The sequence below is a fragment of the Phymastichus coffea genome, unplaced genomic scaffold, assembly GCF_024137745.1.
Source record: "Phymastichus coffea isolate CEN01 unplaced genomic scaffold, Cenicafe_Pcof_1.1 PCOF00001, whole genome shotgun sequence".
In the NCBI taxonomy this organism is placed as follows: domain Eukaryota; kingdom Metazoa; phylum Arthropoda; class Insecta; order Hymenoptera; family Eulophidae; genus Phymastichus; species Phymastichus coffea.
This window is the reverse complement of record NW_026706812.1, coordinates 5,414,816-5,434,822: the sequence shown is the minus strand read 5'-3', so window position 1 is coordinate 5,434,822 and position 20,007 is coordinate 5,414,816. Positions and strand designations below refer to the sequence as shown.

At 34.0% G+C, this 20,007-nt stretch overlaps 1 protein-coding gene across 4 annotated transcripts in view; it reads left to right on the top strand.

Moving 5' to 3' along the window:
• The window catches only part of LOC131675389 (anaphase-promoting complex subunit 1), an 896,320-nt gene that overhangs the window by 564,613 nt on the left and 311,700 nt on the right, over window positions 1-20,007 (top strand). For all 4 annotated transcript variants that reach the window (XM_058954365.1, XM_058954368.1, XM_058954359.1 and 1 more), the window contains one exon: window positions 6,630-6,834. In XM_058954365.1, coding sequence (XP_058810348.1) covers window positions 6,630-6,834 — 205 coding nt within the window. The remainder of the gene's footprint in view (window positions 1-6,629; window positions 6,835-20,007) is intronic.

Genomic DNA, 20,007 nt, shown 5'->3' with positions numbered 1-20,007 from the left:
TGCATTATGATACTCACGGGTGGCAGTTGGTTGGAGATTTGAAAATAACAACAATTTTGTTGGGTCAACAAAGTGGCTTCACGAAATATCCATGTTTCATTTGTGAATGGGATAGCCGTGCCCGAGATCAACACTATGTGAGAAAAGAATGGCCACTTCGACAAAATTTGACCCCAGGTAATAAAAATGTTTTACACGAAAGTCTTATACCTGCAAATAAAGTCATCCTCCCACCCTTGCATATTAAGCTTGGTTTGGTCAAACAGTTCATTAAAGCAATGAAAAATTCACAAGACGAAAGCAACGCTTTTATGTATCTCTTCGAGAAATTTCCAAAACTTTCGGAAGCAAAGATCAACGAAGGAGTCTTTGATGGTCCACAAATAAGAGAACTATTACGAGATGAAGAATTTGAAAGAAGAATGACGATAAAGGAACGCAACGCGTGGCAAAGCTTTAGAGAAGTTCAGCATAAATTTTTAGGAAATAATAAAGACGACGATTACGAAGATATAGTAAATGAGATGTTGGGTAATTACAAAATAATGGGTTGCTTGATGAATTTGAAAATTCATTTTCTTCATTCTCATCTTGATTACTTTCCTGAAAATTTAGGAGACTTTAGCGAGGAGCAAGGAGAGAGATTCCACCAAGACTTCAAAGACATCGAAAGAAGATATCAAGGCTATTGGGATGTGAACATGATGTCAGACTATTGTTGGTCTCTTAAAAGAGACACTACTACTCCACACAAAAGAAAAGCGCTCCGCAGATCGTTTGCTAATAAAAGAACGCGTCATTCGTAAATCTTTTTGATCGACATCACTATCTGAAATCAAGTCTATATATCAAGCTAAGTGAATTTTAATTGCTGGAATCGATTGGCAATATCCGCGCGAGAAAACCATAAAGAGAGCTAACACAACCATGAACTAAGTTCTCACCGTAACTCATATTTGAATTTGAGACCGAGGATCCTCAGATTTTGATTTAGCGCGTCGAAATACCTAAAGATACGTGACCAAATTATAGTTAAAAATCTGTAGTGTAATGATGTATATGGAATACATGAATTTTATCGATCGGTGAGTCATTTGACCCTCAGATGACCTTGGAGGGTCATGTTGGAAAAAATAGAAAATACATATTTGGACGTAAAATTTCCCGCTCTTTCCGAATCTGTGGTCAGATTTTATGTTTTTCCGTAGTAAATGCGTTTGACCTTCAAATGTCCTTGAACACGACGTGCTGGGGTTATGTGGACCTCGGATTTGGATTCAGCGCATCGAGAAACCTAAATATACCTGACTCATTTGTACGCATGTCTTTAGTTGTGATGATGTATGTGGGAAATACGAATTTGATCTATCGGTGAGTCATTTGACCCTCAGATGACCTTGGAGGGTCATGTTGGAAAAAATAGAAAATACATATTTGGACGTAAAATTTCCCGCTCTTTCCGAATCCGTGGTCAGATTTTATGTTTTCCCGTAGTAAATGCGTTTGACCTTCAAATGTCCTTGAACACGACGTGCTGGGGTTATGTGGACCTCGGATTTGGAATCAGCGCGTCGAAATACATATAGGGTATCAATTTTGCCGAAGGACTTTTTCCGGTTCCCATTTGTGGTCCTGTGTTATGAATGATTCTTTGTTATGTATTGACTGTTTTTTAATACCGTTTTCAGAGATCATTTTTAATTCACCGACAAACAGTTTTAAATACATATTTATATCTCGTTTTTTTCATCAAACCATTGACCGCAAATTAGAACATTATTTTTACACGCTGAATAAGGCATTTCATTAATAACAACCTATATTGGACACAAACTGGCATTAGAAGAAATAAAAAGACTAACTCCATCAACATTTATCTGCAGCGTTATATCATTTGGAACAATTACATTGTTTTTTTTTCAATTTCCTAAAAAATGTCCCATTAATTACGTCACTTTCTATACATCAGTTTCTGAATTCTAAATACAAATCGCTATTTATTATATCTTCAAGCTGTTGCTTTAGAGAAAGTTGAACAAAACAGTGTCCATCTTTTTTAACTTATTTATGTTATAAATTGCATTGCAATACTCACACATTGCATTTCTCTTGCAGTTGAAAGACAATATTTCAATGCAATTTTTGCAATAATAATGTGTAATACTATCTGGACCATCGTAAGATTTCGTTAAATGGTATAAGGATTGCAGTTTATCTTCTAGCAAATGACAATAAATTAACTTGGTTAAACTTTCTAACCCAACATCTGGTCAATTATGCCTCAATGAATATAATACAGTAATGAAGTTACTTTGTTCTACAGTAATTCTTAAGTCTTCATATAAAACAGACAGAAAAATATTAATAAATACAGTATGTTACAGGATGTTTAAAAAATAAGTACAGAGATCTTCAAAATACGAGGTCTGTCCGGAAAGTATCGGGCCTACCTTTATATTTTCGTGATAGCGTTATTTGTTATCATCTGGTGGGTGGCATCCTTCAAAGTAATCTTCACTTGATTCAATAACACGGTTCCATCGATGTTTCCACTTTTCAAAATAGTCCTGGAACTCACTTTTAGGGATAGCCTTGAGTACACTCGTCGTATTGTTTTCAACCGTTGCTTTGTCGTCGAATCGGTGTCCTTTGAATGGTTTTTTTAGTTTCAGAAACAGTTAAAAGTCACAGGAGCTATGTCGGGACTGTATGGAGGTTGTCGAACCAATGCGATATTGTGTTTGCTCAAAAACTGCTGCACAAGATTGGATGAATGCGCTGGCGCATTATCGTGATGGAGAAGCCAGTCACCACTTTCCCAAAAGTGCGGCCGTTTTCTTCTTACTGCATCACGCAAACGTTTCAAAATTTGAACGTAGTATTCTTTATTGATTGTCTGAGGCGCCGAGGTTCCCCCACCACCGCGCCTCGGCCTTCGGAGAGCAAATTTTGCGTGCGTCGCTTCCCCTTTGTGATTTATTTGAAAGAAATGTAGCAGGGTCGAGTATTGAATCTTCATGTTCGTGGTAAGTGCAAGCCCACAGGAAAACGAATAAATTTTTTTCATCGCGAAATTGTTGTTGTGTAACCGCGTACACATGCTTGACTTTGAGAGTCCATAACTTTGGATACAATGATCGGAATCGAACGTTTAAAGCGCCAAAAGTTTCCTTTTTCCAAACACTTTCCGAGAAATTTTCAAGTTTTCCATTCGAGTCAACTACTGTGGTGCTATTCATTTTGCAATTAAGGCGAAAATCGAATTTTTCAAAGAAAACGGAATTAAGTAGTTGAAAGCTCTAACAATGATGACAAAAATTGCATGTCATCGGCCGAAAATTTACTTAACTAATACGATAAGTCGAAAACTAAAAAAGATAGCGATGTCGTTCTTTCACGGATTTGATCGTTGAAAAAAGACGTTTCCAGAAAGTGTAATATGTTATAGGTTCGTCGAAATTGTCAATTTGATTTTCGATTGCGAAAAATAGGGCGTTTTTTCGTGTTTTTTTTTTTTTTTTATTCGGCCGCTGCCCCGGACGGTAATGGAATTTTTCAACTTTGAAATACGCCATTTTATAGGAAATTTCCCACTCTACAACTTTGCTTATTACAAGTTTTAACGAATACTTGATATTTCACGAGTAATATGCAGAAACGTGATGAAGAACAGCCCATTTTTGCATGTTTTCCCCTTCTCCGATTTTTGGTACGAAAAGCTCCGCAAAAAAAAGGCGCTAGGTATCAGATAATGTTTCTGACATTATTCTTGAGCGATTCCAAGAATAATCTCGGATTTGGCTCTTACATCCACCTCCAGTTACTATTCGCCTGGACTAAATCGTTATTTTTCACGGCCACCGCGCCGGTTCAAATTTCAGACCGACGCGCGGATCGCATCGGCAACAGCGCATGGCAACGGTCACGAGTCCGCCGAGAAAACTCTCTTCTCAACGCCTGTAAGCAGACGCGCGGCTTTAGCGAGTGCGCAACTGTAAACAAAACAACGTGCCCTCGCGACTTTTCGCTGCCTGCACACTGATCCAATGTTTACATCTGAATTTCAAAATTGTATTGAAATTAAAATTCAAATTGAATTTCTATAGTTAAAAATTGTTGAATATTTGTAAATCAATTGTATTTTGGAGGATCTATAGCTTTTTTACTCTTTGTCTACTATACTATTAGTATACTACGTATTAGTGTTCATATTTTACATGTTCAATTAGCTTTTCAAGTTTTAAAACTGTAATGGCTCCGAAACGTCGCAGAAGTGTAAGATCTCGGTCAGAGTCTGAAGAAGATTATTTTAATGATAATATGAAAATTTGTTATAATTTAAATGTTATTAACTAATTTGAATATTTCTTTTTAGAAATTACTTCTAAAATTAATAAACGATAAAGTTATGTAAAAATTTAATATTGCTCTATTGTAAATATTGTAATATTGCATTAATTAACTTTATTAGTTAATAATTTTTGACGATACTATTTGTGGTAATTGTAAATTACGCTAAATCGACCGATAACTAATTTTGTAAAGTTTACATGTGTTGAAACTTTAATATTGATGTTTATTTACTTGTAAATTAAGAAAATTCATTTCTCAAAATTCGCGAATATTTCTCGAAGATTCGAAAACTTCTCGAAGAACACTCTCCTGCGAAAATAGGCGGGAATATCTGTATAAATACGCCCATTATTGCACAGGCTGGTATTCTTACTCATTAACGCGACAAGACCACGAGAGTAGGAACTATTAATAATATCATAAGTGATACGAACATCGCACACATAGAAATGATGATATATCATATTTCCCCTTACAAAAAAGTGATGAATGCTATGTTGAAGCACTGTATTCGTGATCTAATTGGCTGAGATATAGTCACGTGATGTACTGTTCTGGCAGCAAATATACATGTTGAGATGTTTTAAGTAATACAAATTCATTTTATCATAATTGATATGGGTAGTTTTGAAGATAATGAAAATATAATAAAAAAGTATGCTGCATAGTTATTATTTTTACACTCATTTTATAAATCTAGCAGCGAGTAAATCGTTTGGTTAAAACGAGAGGTTATTATACTTTGGAGTTATTCTGATAATTTAATATATTTGAACGTGTAAGATTGAAAAAAATTTTGTAATATCGTAATCTATATTAAAATAGTAGAATAAACGTTTAATAGTAATTTGACCTATAAGGCTGAAAAGAACTATAGAGATTGCTTATATCTGTTTTCGATAAGATAATTCATAAATTTAGAAGACGCGAAACTATTCTACTAATACAAGTTTTCCACTATTATATGTGTTTTGTAACAAAATTTAAAAAATCCATCTTTGAAAAAAGGGATTTATTGCGTTAAATATGTTTATCGACATGACAAGAAATGAAAAAGGAAATGGAAGCGTGCGAAGCCCGTCCGATGTCGCTAATAGTGTAAAAACAATATGATTACAGTTTTTAAAGATGGATGGTGGAACTCCAATTATTTGTTTATTTATTTATTTTTTGAGATAATAGTAAGCATAATTATGGCATTTGATAGTTCGTGAAATAAAGAAAAGCTTTTATCATTGTTGTTCAGTAGTACATCCACAATTAATCTCTTGTCGAAATAGGATAACTTTCGGGTGCTAGGTTTAGCGGTCAAATATCGTCCAAAATAAATTCGGACCTTTAAGTAAAAGAGTCTCGTCTCGTGGTTAGTAATTGAATCTCAAATACCTTTTCATTCGTATACGCCGATGTGATGGAGATAGCTATGGAAGCAGCATTCTGAAACACTTTTTTCTTCACTTCTTCAATGTTCTCATCAGATGTTGATGTGTTGGGGCGTCCAGAACTAGATTCATCTTCAGTGTCTTCTCAGCCTTCTCGGAACAGATGAGATACCACTTGTAAACATTTTTCTTACTTACAGTATGCTCACTGCATGCCATTGTTAATATCGTAAGTGTTTTGGGACCCTTTGATTTCATTTTTCACACAAAATTTGATGCAAATTCTTTAATTCATGTTCTTAGACAGCAGCAAATCGTGGAGCACACAAAACACTTCTAACTTTTGAGCCTCTTACAACCAAAAAAATAACGCTATACACTTGAAACTGTGTACAGGTGCTCGGGATAAGTGTATTAACATAACCTAAAAAAAATCGAGGTTCAAACGAAATTTGAAAAGTCACCTTACTTTTTGATCACACCTCGTATTGCACACCATTGCAGCATTGCGTATGGTTAGTATGTATAATTGTCACACTATTTAGTTATCGGAGTGTCCGCGCATCCCGAAACGATCGCTTTAAAAAATTGTACGGAAAACCTTGGGTACAACCGAAATAAAGTCGATCAATTTTTATGTAACAAATACATAAATATGATGATATTTTTCATAACTAAAAGTTAGAAAAATATATCTGATGATGATTAAGAGTTTTGTAAATTCATCTATATGTACGTACGTGATTGCCTTCGGACCGACGTGTAGACTCCTTTGTTAAGCTTCTATACAATATTCGATTTATTATAGTATAACCCGTTACAAATAAATGAAATAAGCATATTTTTTTTGTGCAATGTACTTATAATAATTTAATATAACATATATATTTGAAGGACGACCACCTGGACCAGAAATGAAAAATTGCGTCGATCGAGAATCATATTCCTTAACAGCTGGTTTAGCTCTAGGATTAGTTGTGTTATGTTCAGGAGGAGGATCTGATTTAGCGGGTATTCCTGATACACTTCACTACTACATGATCGGAGGCAATACTAGACCATTTGGCGGAGCTCAAAAAGATAAATATAAATCGCCTAGGTAACTTTTAACAGTATTAATTATATTAAGTATACGTATATGTCTAATTATTTCGCTTTATTTGCAAGTGCTTATCTACTCAAATAATCAGCGCTTGGGCATTTTATATATTATAGTGTATACAAATTCAATATTAAAATATTGAATGGATAAAATCTATCGCATCATTTTCGCATACATAAATTTATTAGTTTTAGAAATGTAATAGATTCATGAGCTATATATATACAATCATTTTTTATGCAATTTATATATAATTTCAACTTATCTAATAACTTATCTAATGACAATACTACAACAGACAGATTCTTATCGGAGGATATTTGATTATCTTTCGATGTACAGTTAATAAAATGAATAATTGTCTTCCTTTTATTCTTATTTAATTATGGTAAAATAACTGTGATTATACAATTACTATTCAATTGTTTGAATGAATGATTTCTCATTATCAACATATGCATCGTCAAATGCACGTTTAATTTTGTAGAAAGTTAATAACTTTCCATTTAATCATTCAAATTTTTAACGAAGAAGCCAATATTTTGTTAGGTTACTGTTGGTTCACGCTATCATTGATGGCCGGTTGCTGCAGCTCTACCGTTGACGGTTCTGCATCGACCGTGGGTATGCTCTAGTGATGAATGGCGCACTTATCTGCAAGATACCTGGTTGATGTATAATTGTTCCCGATTACTAGCCTAATTCGAAAATTAAGATGCGTTTGATAAACAGTTAAGTACGCACACAAGTGATAAAAGCGCGTTTTTGTGCAAAGTGACCACCGAATGATGTTCATTTCTCTTCTCCAGTCATCATCGATCAGTGATCCAAGTGCGATCTAGAAAACTTTATTACGACCAAATTCTTGCTTACTTCTGCACTTTGGATTGGTTCATTCCTACTTTCTTCTTAATAATGCCTTCGCCTCTCCTCGCCGACCTTATCAAATTGTCGCGACTAGCACCTCAACTTAAGGGAGACAAGTACGAGAGCATGCAAACACTGCACATGCTCCCAGCTCAATAACAGCAAACGAGTCGACGTATTACTCGCACAGCTCTCTTCACTATTAATAATTTCATAGATCTTCTGAATAGGGTTAGAAAACCATAATTATGCAAAGTTATTTTCAAATCGCCATTCAATCTTAATGAAATCCAAAAATATACACTACCGTCCATAAAGATTTGCCATCCCCTTGCTGAAATCATCAAAACTTTAGAGTTTTATGGCTCAGTTTCTATAAGAGCTAGGGAATCCTGCGGGGTTTCATTTGAAAGGTCTTGCCAAGACCTTTCAAATGTTGTACAACATAATTGATTTTATTTGTTTTTTGTACAACTTGTGACGTCATAAACAAATTGTTTTTTTTTAATTTTTTCACATCAACTTCGACCCCGATTTATTTATATAACGGAATCTACGATGGAAAAACTGTATAAGCCATTCGATAGAGCTTTCAAAAAGCTACAAAATCCATATCCGGAAAATTTTTTTACCTTTATTTTTTATGAGCTATATGGTGTTTTATACAAAAACAAAGTTTTTCAAAAAATGGGCTGTATTTTTTTATTTTCAACTCTAAAGAAAAAACTCTCAGAATAAAAAATGTAGTATTTTGCAAGAGCTATCAAATGCGCAACTCAGAATTTAAAAAAAAAAATTTTTTTTTTCACGTTTTTTAGAATTGAAATTTTTCTAGAAAAGAACTGAAATTACATATATTTAATAAAATTAGTAAGTAACTAGTATTTATAACTGAATGGGCTTACAAACAATGATAACAAAATACATTTATTGAACCATAATTTATTACTTACTCAGAATAGATTAACATAATTTGGTTACAATTTTTCTACAAAATTTATTTATTACAACGTTTCAATAATAACATAACAATAATAATTTCATTTTTTATAATACTAATAACGCTTGTAATTAATATTACATCACAATCGGAATATAAATTTCAGTTGTAAACAAAAATGAAACAATACTAATTATTTAAACGTTTTTTTCATCGAAATGTCCACCTTTGTTTGCTATAACTACTTTACAAATATGAGGCATTCGTGCTACAAGTTTCTCTAAAGTTTCTGCACTTATTTTTTTCCACTCATTTTCTAAGATATTCCAAAGATCCTTCTAGGAAGTAGGTCCTACCTTCCTTACAGCTCTATCTAGGTCATCCTACAACAGTTCGATAGGGTTAAGATCAGGAGAGTAGGGTGGCCATTCCATCACAACTAATTTTTGTTTCTTCTCCAATTATGCAAGATAACTTTTACATAACTTTGAAGTATGCTTTGGGTCGTTATCTTGTTGGAACGTAAATTTGCGACCAATTATTCTTGTTCCGGAAGATATAACATTTTTTTCAAGAATTTTTTTGTAACCTTCTTTTTTCAACTTGCCATCAATTTTAAGAAGGTCACCAACCTTAGAACCACCAAAACAACCCCATACCATTACTGAGCCGCCACCATGTTTAACAGAAGCACACATATTTTTCTCTAAATGTTTTTGCCTATTTTTTCTACGCACAAAACATCTGCGTTTACTACCAAAAACCTCGAATTTGCTCTCATCAGACCACAAAACTTTTTTCCAATCATCAATAGTCCAAATTTTATGTTTTCTGGCCCAAGCCAATCATTTCTTTTTATTAATCGGTTTTAGTAAAGGCTTTTTAATTGCTATTCGACCGTATAGTCCATCTTCATGAAGTCGTCTCTTTATCGTAGTAACACTAAGTTTAACATCATACTCTTTTTAAGTTTCAACAGCAAGTTCGAGTGCCGTGAGTCTTGGATTATGTGTACTTGTACTACAAATGTGTTTATCAGTAGCGCTCGTAGTTTTCCTAAGCCTTCCTGAAATTTTTTTGTTTTTGATATTTCCTTGAGTTATGAATTTTTTAATGTTATAATCAACTGTTCTTCTTGGAATATTCAAAATTTTGGAAATTTTATTATTACTTTTATTCACTTTATGCAAGGCTACTCTCTCAGATCGCTCTTCAATGCTTCAGTTTCTTTTTTTCGTCATTTTTAATGAACAAAAAATACATGCATAATTTACTGACTAGATTGGACACATTGATATTTCATTCATTAAAGCTGATAAGAGACTGAATTTCCATACGTATTCTCTGCTATATGTATACATTCATGAAAGTCAAGTAAATCAAACCACGTAAACACTTAGTGATTATCACAGTGATTATCGGTGAGCATAATACTGTAGAAAGTCATTAAAAATGAAAACAATGCAAATTCCTCTGTTACAACCGTCGAATACAATAAATGTATCTTGTTATCATTGTTTCTAAGCCCATTCAGTTATAAATACTAGTTACTTACTAATTTTATTAAATATATGTAATTTCAGTTTTTTTTCTAGAAAAATTTCAATTCTAAAAAACGTGAAAAAAAAAATTTTTTTTTTTTAAATTCTGAGTCGCGCATTTGATAACTCTTGCAAAATGCTACATTTTTTCTCCTGAGAGTTTTTTCTTTAGAGTTGAAAATAAAAAAATACAGCCCACTTTTTGAAAATCTTTGTTTTTGTATAAAACACCATATAGCTCATAAAAAATAAAGGTAAAAAAATTTTCCGGATATGGATTTTGTAGCTTATTGAAAGCTCTATCGAATGGCTTATACAGTTTTTCCATCGTAGATTCCGTTATACTCGTATAAATAAATCGGGATCGAAGTTGATGTGAAAAAATTAAAAAAAACAATTTGTTTATGACATCACAAGTTGTACAAAAAACAAATAAAATCAATTATGTTTTACAACATTTGAAAGGTCTTGGCAAGACCTTTCAAATGAGACCCCGCAGGATTTTCTAGCTCTTATAGAAACTGAGCCATAAAACTCTAAAGTTTTGATGATTTCAGCAAGGGGATGGCAAATCTTTATGGACTGTAGTGTATGAAATTTTTTTGCGTTGGTTAATTCCTTAATACATTTTTAGAAACTTTTTCTCGACTAGATGTTATAGTATAAAGATTAATATACAAGGTGTCAAATAAGTAACGGAACAAGGCTGTAGCTTTTTAGGTACAGATTATTAGACCAAGGTCAAGGTCATTCCTTTAGTAACTTTCAACGCGGAATCCGATGGTGACCTTGGATTTGACCTTGAGATTGACCTTCAAGGATATTTCAAGGTCAACTTTGTTTTTCTAAATGGGAACCCCTATTTTTGACAACGGCAATCGAAAGAGCGGAAAATTTTACGTCCAAAACGGTATTTTTAAATTTATTTTCATGGCCTTGAGAAGGTCGATTTAAGATCAAATGCTTGAAAAACTGCCTAAAAGCGTTTTTTTAATTTTTAAGATATCGAAAAATGACCTCTACAAAATTTGTTCAGAACAGAGTGGGCCACCCAATGCACCAAAAACCTTTGACCTTTAACCTCATTTTGAAAGTCATTTCAAGGTCGAAATGTTTTTTGTAATGGAAACCCCTATTTTTGACCCCGGATTCGCATATAGCGCGAAGTCAGAAAGAAACATTCAAAACGCAGTGAGTGGAAAAAACTTATCCGGCAAAAAAACTGTACCTATGTCTCTGCTTGCTCCTCATTTAAAACAACTTGACTTTCGGTTTGGATAACCCGTTACTTTATTATTCAAACAATCAAAGGTCAAAGATAAGGTCACTGAAACATGCTCTCAGTAGAATTTAATAAATTTAGCCCGAAACATTTTGTAAATGTTTCGCGAATAATATTGGATCTAAATTTCACATGACCTTAGCGATGAACGTCGTGGATCAATCGAAACTCAACATAATACCTTATCCAAACGTCGGATTTCGCGCTATGTGCTAATCCGGGGTCAAAAAGAGGGGTTTCCATTACAAAAAACACTTCGACCTTGAAATGACCTTCAAAATGAGGTTAAAGGTCAAAGGTTTTTGGTGCATTGGGTGGCCCACTCTGTTCTGAACAAATTTTTTAGAGGTTATTTTTCGATATCTTAACAATTAAAAAAACGCTTTTAGGCAGTTTTTCAAGCATTTGACCTTAAATCGACCTTCTCAAGGCCATGAAAAAAAATTTAAAAATACCGTTTTGGACGTAAAATTTTCCGCTCTTTCGATTGCCGTTGTCAAAAATAGGGGTTCCCATTTAAAAAAACAAAGTTGACCTTGAAATAACCTTGAAGGTCAATCTCAAGGTCAAATCCAAGGTCACCATCGGATTCCGCATTGAAAGTTACTAAAGGAATGACCTTGACCTTGGTCTAATAATCTGTACCTAAAAAGCTACAGCCTTGTTCCGTTACTTATTTGACACCTTGTATAATTATTATTCTAGGAGTTATTAGTATTATTTTATCGTTGCGTTGAATTATCATCTAGAAATTGGTGTAATCTCGCACATCTATAATACAGTCTTAGATTTACGTAAGTTACACCACAATCGATCAGCACACGTAACTCGCTTGAGCAATATTTGAAAGAACCAATAATAGATTTCATAATCATAGCCAAGCTAGGATCGGGTAACAGCATCCATCTGTGTATGTGCGCGCGCGAGTGTGTGTGTGTGTGTGTGTGTGTTATAATTATTGTACCAAAAAATCTATTTTTATAATTAATATGGAAGTAATAATGACTCATAGAATTACTAGTATACTAATAACTGTAATATGGTAATCAGAGATTATAGTTTGATGTTATAACGGAAAAAAGTACCGACAACCCGAAAGGTTACACCTGTGGCCGTCCGCATAAATTACTTTAAGGGATAGATTCATCTTTTCGATAAAGATATGACACAATGAAGTATGATAACCTCACATTTTCGCAAATATCGTTTAAGCAGAAGAAAGTTTCGCTTAAAGATCATCTTCGCTAAAAAAAATATTATCCCAAGTACCTTAATCAAAGTACCATATACTCTGCTAGGCAATAACCCCCGACCGCTATTCCCAAGTTTCTTAATCAATGAATTCTGTTGGCCTGCTAGGTAAACTCATTTTACCTCAATCTGCTACATCCCACATGTCTCAAAACTAGATCCCTGTAGCCTACAATAACCCTCAATTACTACATCCTAATTTCCTTTACTCACTAATTCTTTAACCTGCTAGGTTTACCACTATCATTTTTCCGCGAAACTTTCCTCTGCTTAAACGACATTTGCAAAAATGGAAATTTATCATACTTCAATGTGTTATATCTCTATCGAAAAAAATGAGGAGTACTCGTATCTTTTGAAGAGCAAGAATTATTTAAAATGCTGTTGTTAAATTTGCAAAAAAAAATATTTTTTTGACCCATCTTAATCTACTAGCTCAAATATCTTCTAAAATACTCTATCTACAAAAAAATGGTTCAAACAAAAATTGTTAGGACGATAGGGAACATTTGAATGTACCAGTAGCTTTGACCTTGAGGTCCATTTTAAAGGTAATTTCAAGGTCAAAGTAATTTTTTGAAATAAAAACCGCTATTTTTGACTACAGATTTCAAAAAGGCAAAAAATTTCACGTTAAAACTGTCTTATACAGCATAAGCTGTTGTGACCTTGAAAAGGTCAAAAATGAAGGTCAAATGTCTGAATAACGATTTGGTGACTTATCCTTAAATTACCATGGTTTTATGGTAGAAAAAATGTTCACAGTGAACTTTAAAAAGTCCACAACCTGCAAAAGTGTAAACAATTTTGACCATCTTGACCTTGAGTTACATGTGGATCCAGATAAACAGCTGCTAAAATTGTTAAAGCTCGTAAATCATTTTGATTCTACTGATGATCAAGGTGTCCATTGCGAGCCTTTTAGTTTTGTTAGTTACATTTCTTTTGTAAGATGCAAGGGGACTCACGATAAAAAAGCTCCCGGAAGGTAACAAAACTTACTACGTTCACATTGTTGTTTCCAGATAACGCTAAATGTAAGGTGAAGGTACTTCTATTTTTTGCATCTTCATTACTTGAAAAAAAATTCCATAGCCCTTTTTAGGCAAATGACTTTGACGAGACTTTATAAAGATTATGACAAATTAAAAAATTCTCAATCATGGGTAAAATTTGATATTTTCTAAGAATCTAATGGCGAAAAAGACTGACTTTTTCAACGTAAAATTTTCCCCTCTTTTCAAATCTACAGTCAATTTTTGAGGTCCCTATTTCAAAAATTGACCTTGACCTTGAAATTACCATCAAGATTGATTATACTTTTGCAGGTTATGTACTTTTTATTGTTCACTTTGTATATTTTTTCTACCATAAAATCATGATAATCGAAGGATAAGTCAACAAATCGTTATTCAGACATTTGACCTTCATTTTTAACTTTTTGAAAGTCACAACAGCTTATAGTGCGTAGGATATTTTTGACGTAAAATTTTTCGCTCTTTTCAAATTCGTAGTAAAAAATAGGGGTTTCTATTTAAAAAAAACTATCTTGACCGTGAAATTACCTGCAAAACGGACCTCAAGGTCAAAGCTAGTGATACATTCAAATGTTCACTTTTGTCCTGAACAATTTTCGTCAGAACCATTTATTTGTAGATAGAGTATTTTAGAAAATATTTGGGTCCGTAGATTAAAATGGGTCACTGTGTTTGTTCATACTAGATTCTTAGAAAAACATAAGCCGTGACATAATTGATGTAATAAAAATAACTTAAATAAATGTAATAATTTAAGACATAATTTACGATATATATCAGTTTATCTTTGGTCAGGTCTCAGGGGCGATTGAGTTCATATGGGTAATTCTCATCTAAAGTTCAAATTTCGACAGTCAATTAAGATTTTAAAAAATAGTTTAATTTTTCGTTTCTATCACATGTAATATGTTTGTACTAAGCTATAGAAGAAGTATATAGCGTGGGCATGCAGGATTCAAAGAATTAAACAAATTAACAAAAATTGTTAACCAGCAGAATTACATGGATGCCAAGGAAATTTCACATGCCAGGGGAATTACATGACATTTTTTTTATATTTCCAGACTTTTACTATAAAATAGGCAATTTGGAATAATCACGTAATAAACTATTAAATGAGTGTAAAATTACCGCATATAATTTAATAAGCAGTAGCTATTGCTTTAGAAGAAATAGCCTCTAGTTTAGTTGTGAAAATACCGACATACATCAACGAAGTGCAGTCTAGAAGACAATTGCAAGAAAGTGTGTAAAACGTGTGGATAGAAAATCAGTGTAGCCCAACAAAATTATACAGGCCAATAATTTTAAGAACCTGAAATCATACAAAGCATGTTTAATAGGTTTTCATGCGCTAATTCCAAATCTAGGCCCAGAATTGCTCTATTACCCTTGGTTTTCCAGACATCTTAACCTAAACGCGTTAAAAACACGTTTTTTTCTATATTTGACCACTTGTAACATGATAAAGAATATTTTCTGCAAAATCCTGATCACAATTCCTAAAAAAAAGCAACTCTTGGGTTACAATAAATACTATTCAAAATTAATTTTATAATTTTTTCAACGGAAATATGGTTGTTTGAAAAATGTTGGGTCTAAATATTCTACCATAGGCTTATAATAACACGAAACTCAATATTTACCGTGCTCTCGTAACTCGATGAGCAGTGCACGACTGAGTGTCGACTTTATGTGATTCCGTCAAATGTTCTGGTTTGAGGATTACTCAAGAAATGACGTGAATTCCTACTGGCTTAGAAAATATTGAGTTTGAGGTTATGGAATTTCAGAAGACTGAACACTGTATTATAAGCGGATTTTCGTACATCTGATGCTATTATGCGTGTACATTCATAAGCATTGTAACAGTTTTGACTCTCTTTTCTAGTTCTCTCTCTTTCATTCTTTAACTGCAGCATCTTCTTACGTTTGTCCTTCTGCAACGCTCTCTTTCGCTTTCGCTCTCCTCAGGCTATCTTACAAGGAAACCCCCCAACCCGACCTCACCGATTTCAATAATCTTTTGATATGTTATAGTTCATCAAAAAATAAGACATACGTATTTTTTCTTATCGGCGGAAAAACACTTTGAGGGGGTGAAAACAACCCTCAAAGTTCACCCCCAAAAATAGATTTTCCAATGTATCTCAGCATCTAATTAATATTTTACGACCAAACAAATTTTATATCACTTCTCATGTGAAAAGCAAACTAGCACATGCAATTCCGACCACAAGAGATGCAACCCTTATTTTTTTAATTTAAAATACTATCTATTTCATGGCTATTTTTATGAAAAAAATTAAAATAACCCGAAAAAAATTGGAAAAAATATTACCGTGGATAGAATAAGAATAAAAAATTTACCTATTCAAACTTATTTTCAAAACCACCCTCAATGTTGAAAAACCATCCTAAAAAAAGTTTCTGACATATCGTTGCAATCTCTTCTAAATCAAATAAGCTATGATTCCATAGCTATTTTGTTGCTCTCTTTTAAATTTTTTACGTTCTATCGTTTATTAATTCTATCAAAAAATAAATAACTTTTATTATATTAAAAAACAAGTCAAGAATAATATAATATTATAAGTATACCTAGAAGATAAGTATAGTTTCTCGGATGCGCAAAAATTTTGGTATATGAATGATAGTATTATCAGAATTTTATTTACGTCCTACTATCAGCGTCTCTGACGATTGTCTGTTATTTTCATGATTGATAAATATGAGTAAGTAATTCTTCATCAGTAGCCAACATAACTTTCTTGTTGTTGGACGTATTGTATCGACTATTGAACTAACAGCATAATAAATAGTAATAAGAATATAAGATTATAAGTACAAATAATAATAAGATACTATTTCGTTAATTCGTATTTCGTAGTACCTACTACGTAAGTATAACTATAAAATTAATTTTATATGCAAATAATTTTACGGCTTTTTAATATTTGTTATTAAAAAAATTGAAATTACACTGATTATGAGGATTTATTAATTAATGATGTTTATAATTATTGTTTACTTATCAATTTGTTTATTTATTTGTTTTTATTCTAATTTGTTTATTTGTTATTCAGTTTATTTCTTATTCCCCAGAGATATCAGGAGAGACCTATACAGAGGAAAAATAAGGAAAAAAAGGGGACGGATGGATGGACGGACGCACGGAGAATTTCGCGCCTTCTGTTTAATATAATAGAAGATATATAAGATATATATATATATTTTTTTTTTATTTCAGATTAAAAAATGAAAATTAACGCTCTGAACGTTTTAAATTTATTATTAGCTTACTTTCAAACTCTACAAATACCTGAAAGTGAGACAAATTATAAAGAGATTCAATTGTCGGAAAGAATTAAAAGCATTTTAATAGATTCCGTGAATGATTTCAATGAAGTAGATATGATCGTTGAAGATACATTAGATTTTCAAGAAGATTACAAAGATCATGCTGCAAAAATAGTAGAAGATGAAGTTCAACACCATTTTCCTGACGATTTGGAAGCACCCACCGACCATTGTACCAAAGACAATGAAGATGTCAGTTTTGAATATAAGCAAAGAGCCGTAGAATACTGGAGAAGTGGCAAAAAAAAAAATTTAAGTGTTGAAAGTGTACGTCAACAATTTAAGAAAGTTTCATCTGTGAGTCAGTTGAAACGTTGGGCTCATACAGTCAACAAAGGTGGTACTTATAGAGAAAAAATTGTAAGAATTTGTCAGTACACTTTTGATAATTTTAAAGCAGCAGTAGACGCTGGTTACATCATTCATGATCGTGACATACGTCGATGGGCATTGCAAGCTCAAAAGATTATAGGATCAGAAGATGTAAGATTCAAAGCTTCGGATAACTGGCTTTGTAAATTCAAGAAAGCTCATAGAATAGTATCCCGGAAAATAAATAAGTTTATAACCAAGAAAACACTAGAAAGTAATTCAGAACTAACGATTAAAGCAAATACTTTTATTGCTGATGTTAAAGCAGGCATAAGAATAATTGGAATTTATAATGTGTTTAATTCTGATCAAAAATAGGAATGGAGAAGGTAAAAATTTCGATGACATAAATTAGGGGTTGCAACCCTCGTGGTCGAAAGTGCACGAGATAAATGTGTTTGTGCATTATAAGTGATGAGCAACGTATTTTACAGTAAATTATCAACAGGACCTGTAATGTATTGGAAACAATTTTTTGGGGGTGGTTTTTCGAAATTAGGGGTGGTTTTAAAAATGAGAAGTAAATTTTTTTTTCTTATTCTATCCATGGTAACATTTTTTCTAATTTTTTAAGCTCATTATGAACTTTTCTTCAAAAATAGGTACAAAGAAGGTAAAAATTTCGATGACAGAAATTAGGGGTTGCAACCCTTGTGGTCGAAACTGCACGAGATAGTTGTGTTTGTACAGTATAAATGATGCTTAACGTATTTTACACTAAATTATCAACACCACCTGTAATGTATTGAAAACAATTTTTTAGGGGTGGTTTTTCAACTTTAAGGGAGTAGTTTGAAAAAAAGCTTGAATAGATTAACTTTATTTTTGTATTTTATGTAGGGTAATGTTTTTTCCAATTTTTTTCGGGTTATTTTAATTTTTTTCATAAAAATAGTCATGAAATAGATAGTATTTTAAATAAAAAAAATAAGGGTTGCATCCCTTGTGGTCGGAATTGCATGTGCTGGTTTGCTTTTCACATGAGAAGTGATATGAAATTTGTTTGGTCGTAAAATATCAATTAGATGCTGAGATACATTGGAAAATCTATTTTTGGGGGTGAACTTTGAGGGTTGTTTTCACCCCCTCAAAGTGTTTTTCCGCCGATAAGAAAAAATACGTATGTCTTATTTTTTGATGAACTATAACATATCAAAAGATTATTGAAATCGGTGAGGTCGGGCTGGGGGGGGTTTCCTTGTTAGCCGGGCCTGGTAATTTATGGCGCCTGAAAAAGAGGTACAGTATTAGGTGTATAGAAGAGTGCGCCAAATACTGATCACTGAGCCTTGCCAAGGGCAAAGGGGGGAGATACAGGGACCGACGAGAAACAGGCAACAGCCTACTCTCGTCACACCCCCTCCCAAGGCCAAAGCTCGAACTTGAGGTAATGGCCTTCCCCTCTTCTCTCTCCCTCTCTCTCAACAGGCAACCAGCAGCTAGCACGTAACACATATCAAATTATTAAAATGTAATATGGCCTTAGTCTACCTTAACTAATACCTTATCTTTAATTGAACAACAATCCAAGAAACCCAAAGGCAAAACGCTCATCGATTATATACCGTAACTTGAATGATAATAAAACCGAACACCTTTCATCAACGAGGAAGCAATACTCAGCGATATCGATCGTCACTCCAGCCAAAATAAAAGAAATAAAAATTACCTTTGTAATCTGTTTTGCCTTTACAAGGACTCCAAATAACGGAGCCTTAGTGCCCAAAGCTCTTCACGTGTTGGTGATGAGGCATTAGCCTCGGAGAGTCGGTAGCCTGAAAATCCAGTCGCCTTGGATCTAACAACCCCAGAGGGCTCGGCATCGGACATTCCTATAGAGATCAACACGTTCCCTGTCTGCGACGCGACTTCTACTCACGACGCGCTTTCCGTCCGAATTTCGGCGCTGGCTCCTTTCGCGGTGAGCGCTTGTGATTTTCGCGAAGCCGCTTTCCGCAACGGTGCTTGGGCTTCTTTGCCTTAGGCTCTCCGATAGAAGACCCAGGACTCATTACCGCCTTCGGTTCCATTGGCTCCTGCTGTGTTACCTCTGGTGAAGCCTGGCGTCCAATCGGTTCGCTAAGGCATCCTGCATTTTCTTTTTTTCGACCAACCTTTCATGAGCCTGTTCCGCCTCAAAAGCGTCACGGCAACGTGGGTAATTGTATACCGAGACATTTAGTCGTTCACAATTCCGACAAACCGGACGATTAAGAGGCGGGGCCCTACACGCCGACCGCTGATGTGCTCTTTTTCGACAATTAAAGCAGTGGAATATAAGCACATCAACTTCCAGATCCCACGGCACCTATGCCAGCCGTCGCAGGAACGTTCCCCGTACCAATATCTCTCTCGACCTATCTGGCCAGATACATACCTCAGAGGAGGAGAATACCGAGGTCGCCACCTGAGGATGTGCAGCGGGTTGAGCTCGTGGAGGTACCGGCAGTTCAAGCACAATTGGTTCCGCTTGTTGCGCCACCAATCTCGCCCTTGCCGCCACCCTCTTAGTCTTCTACC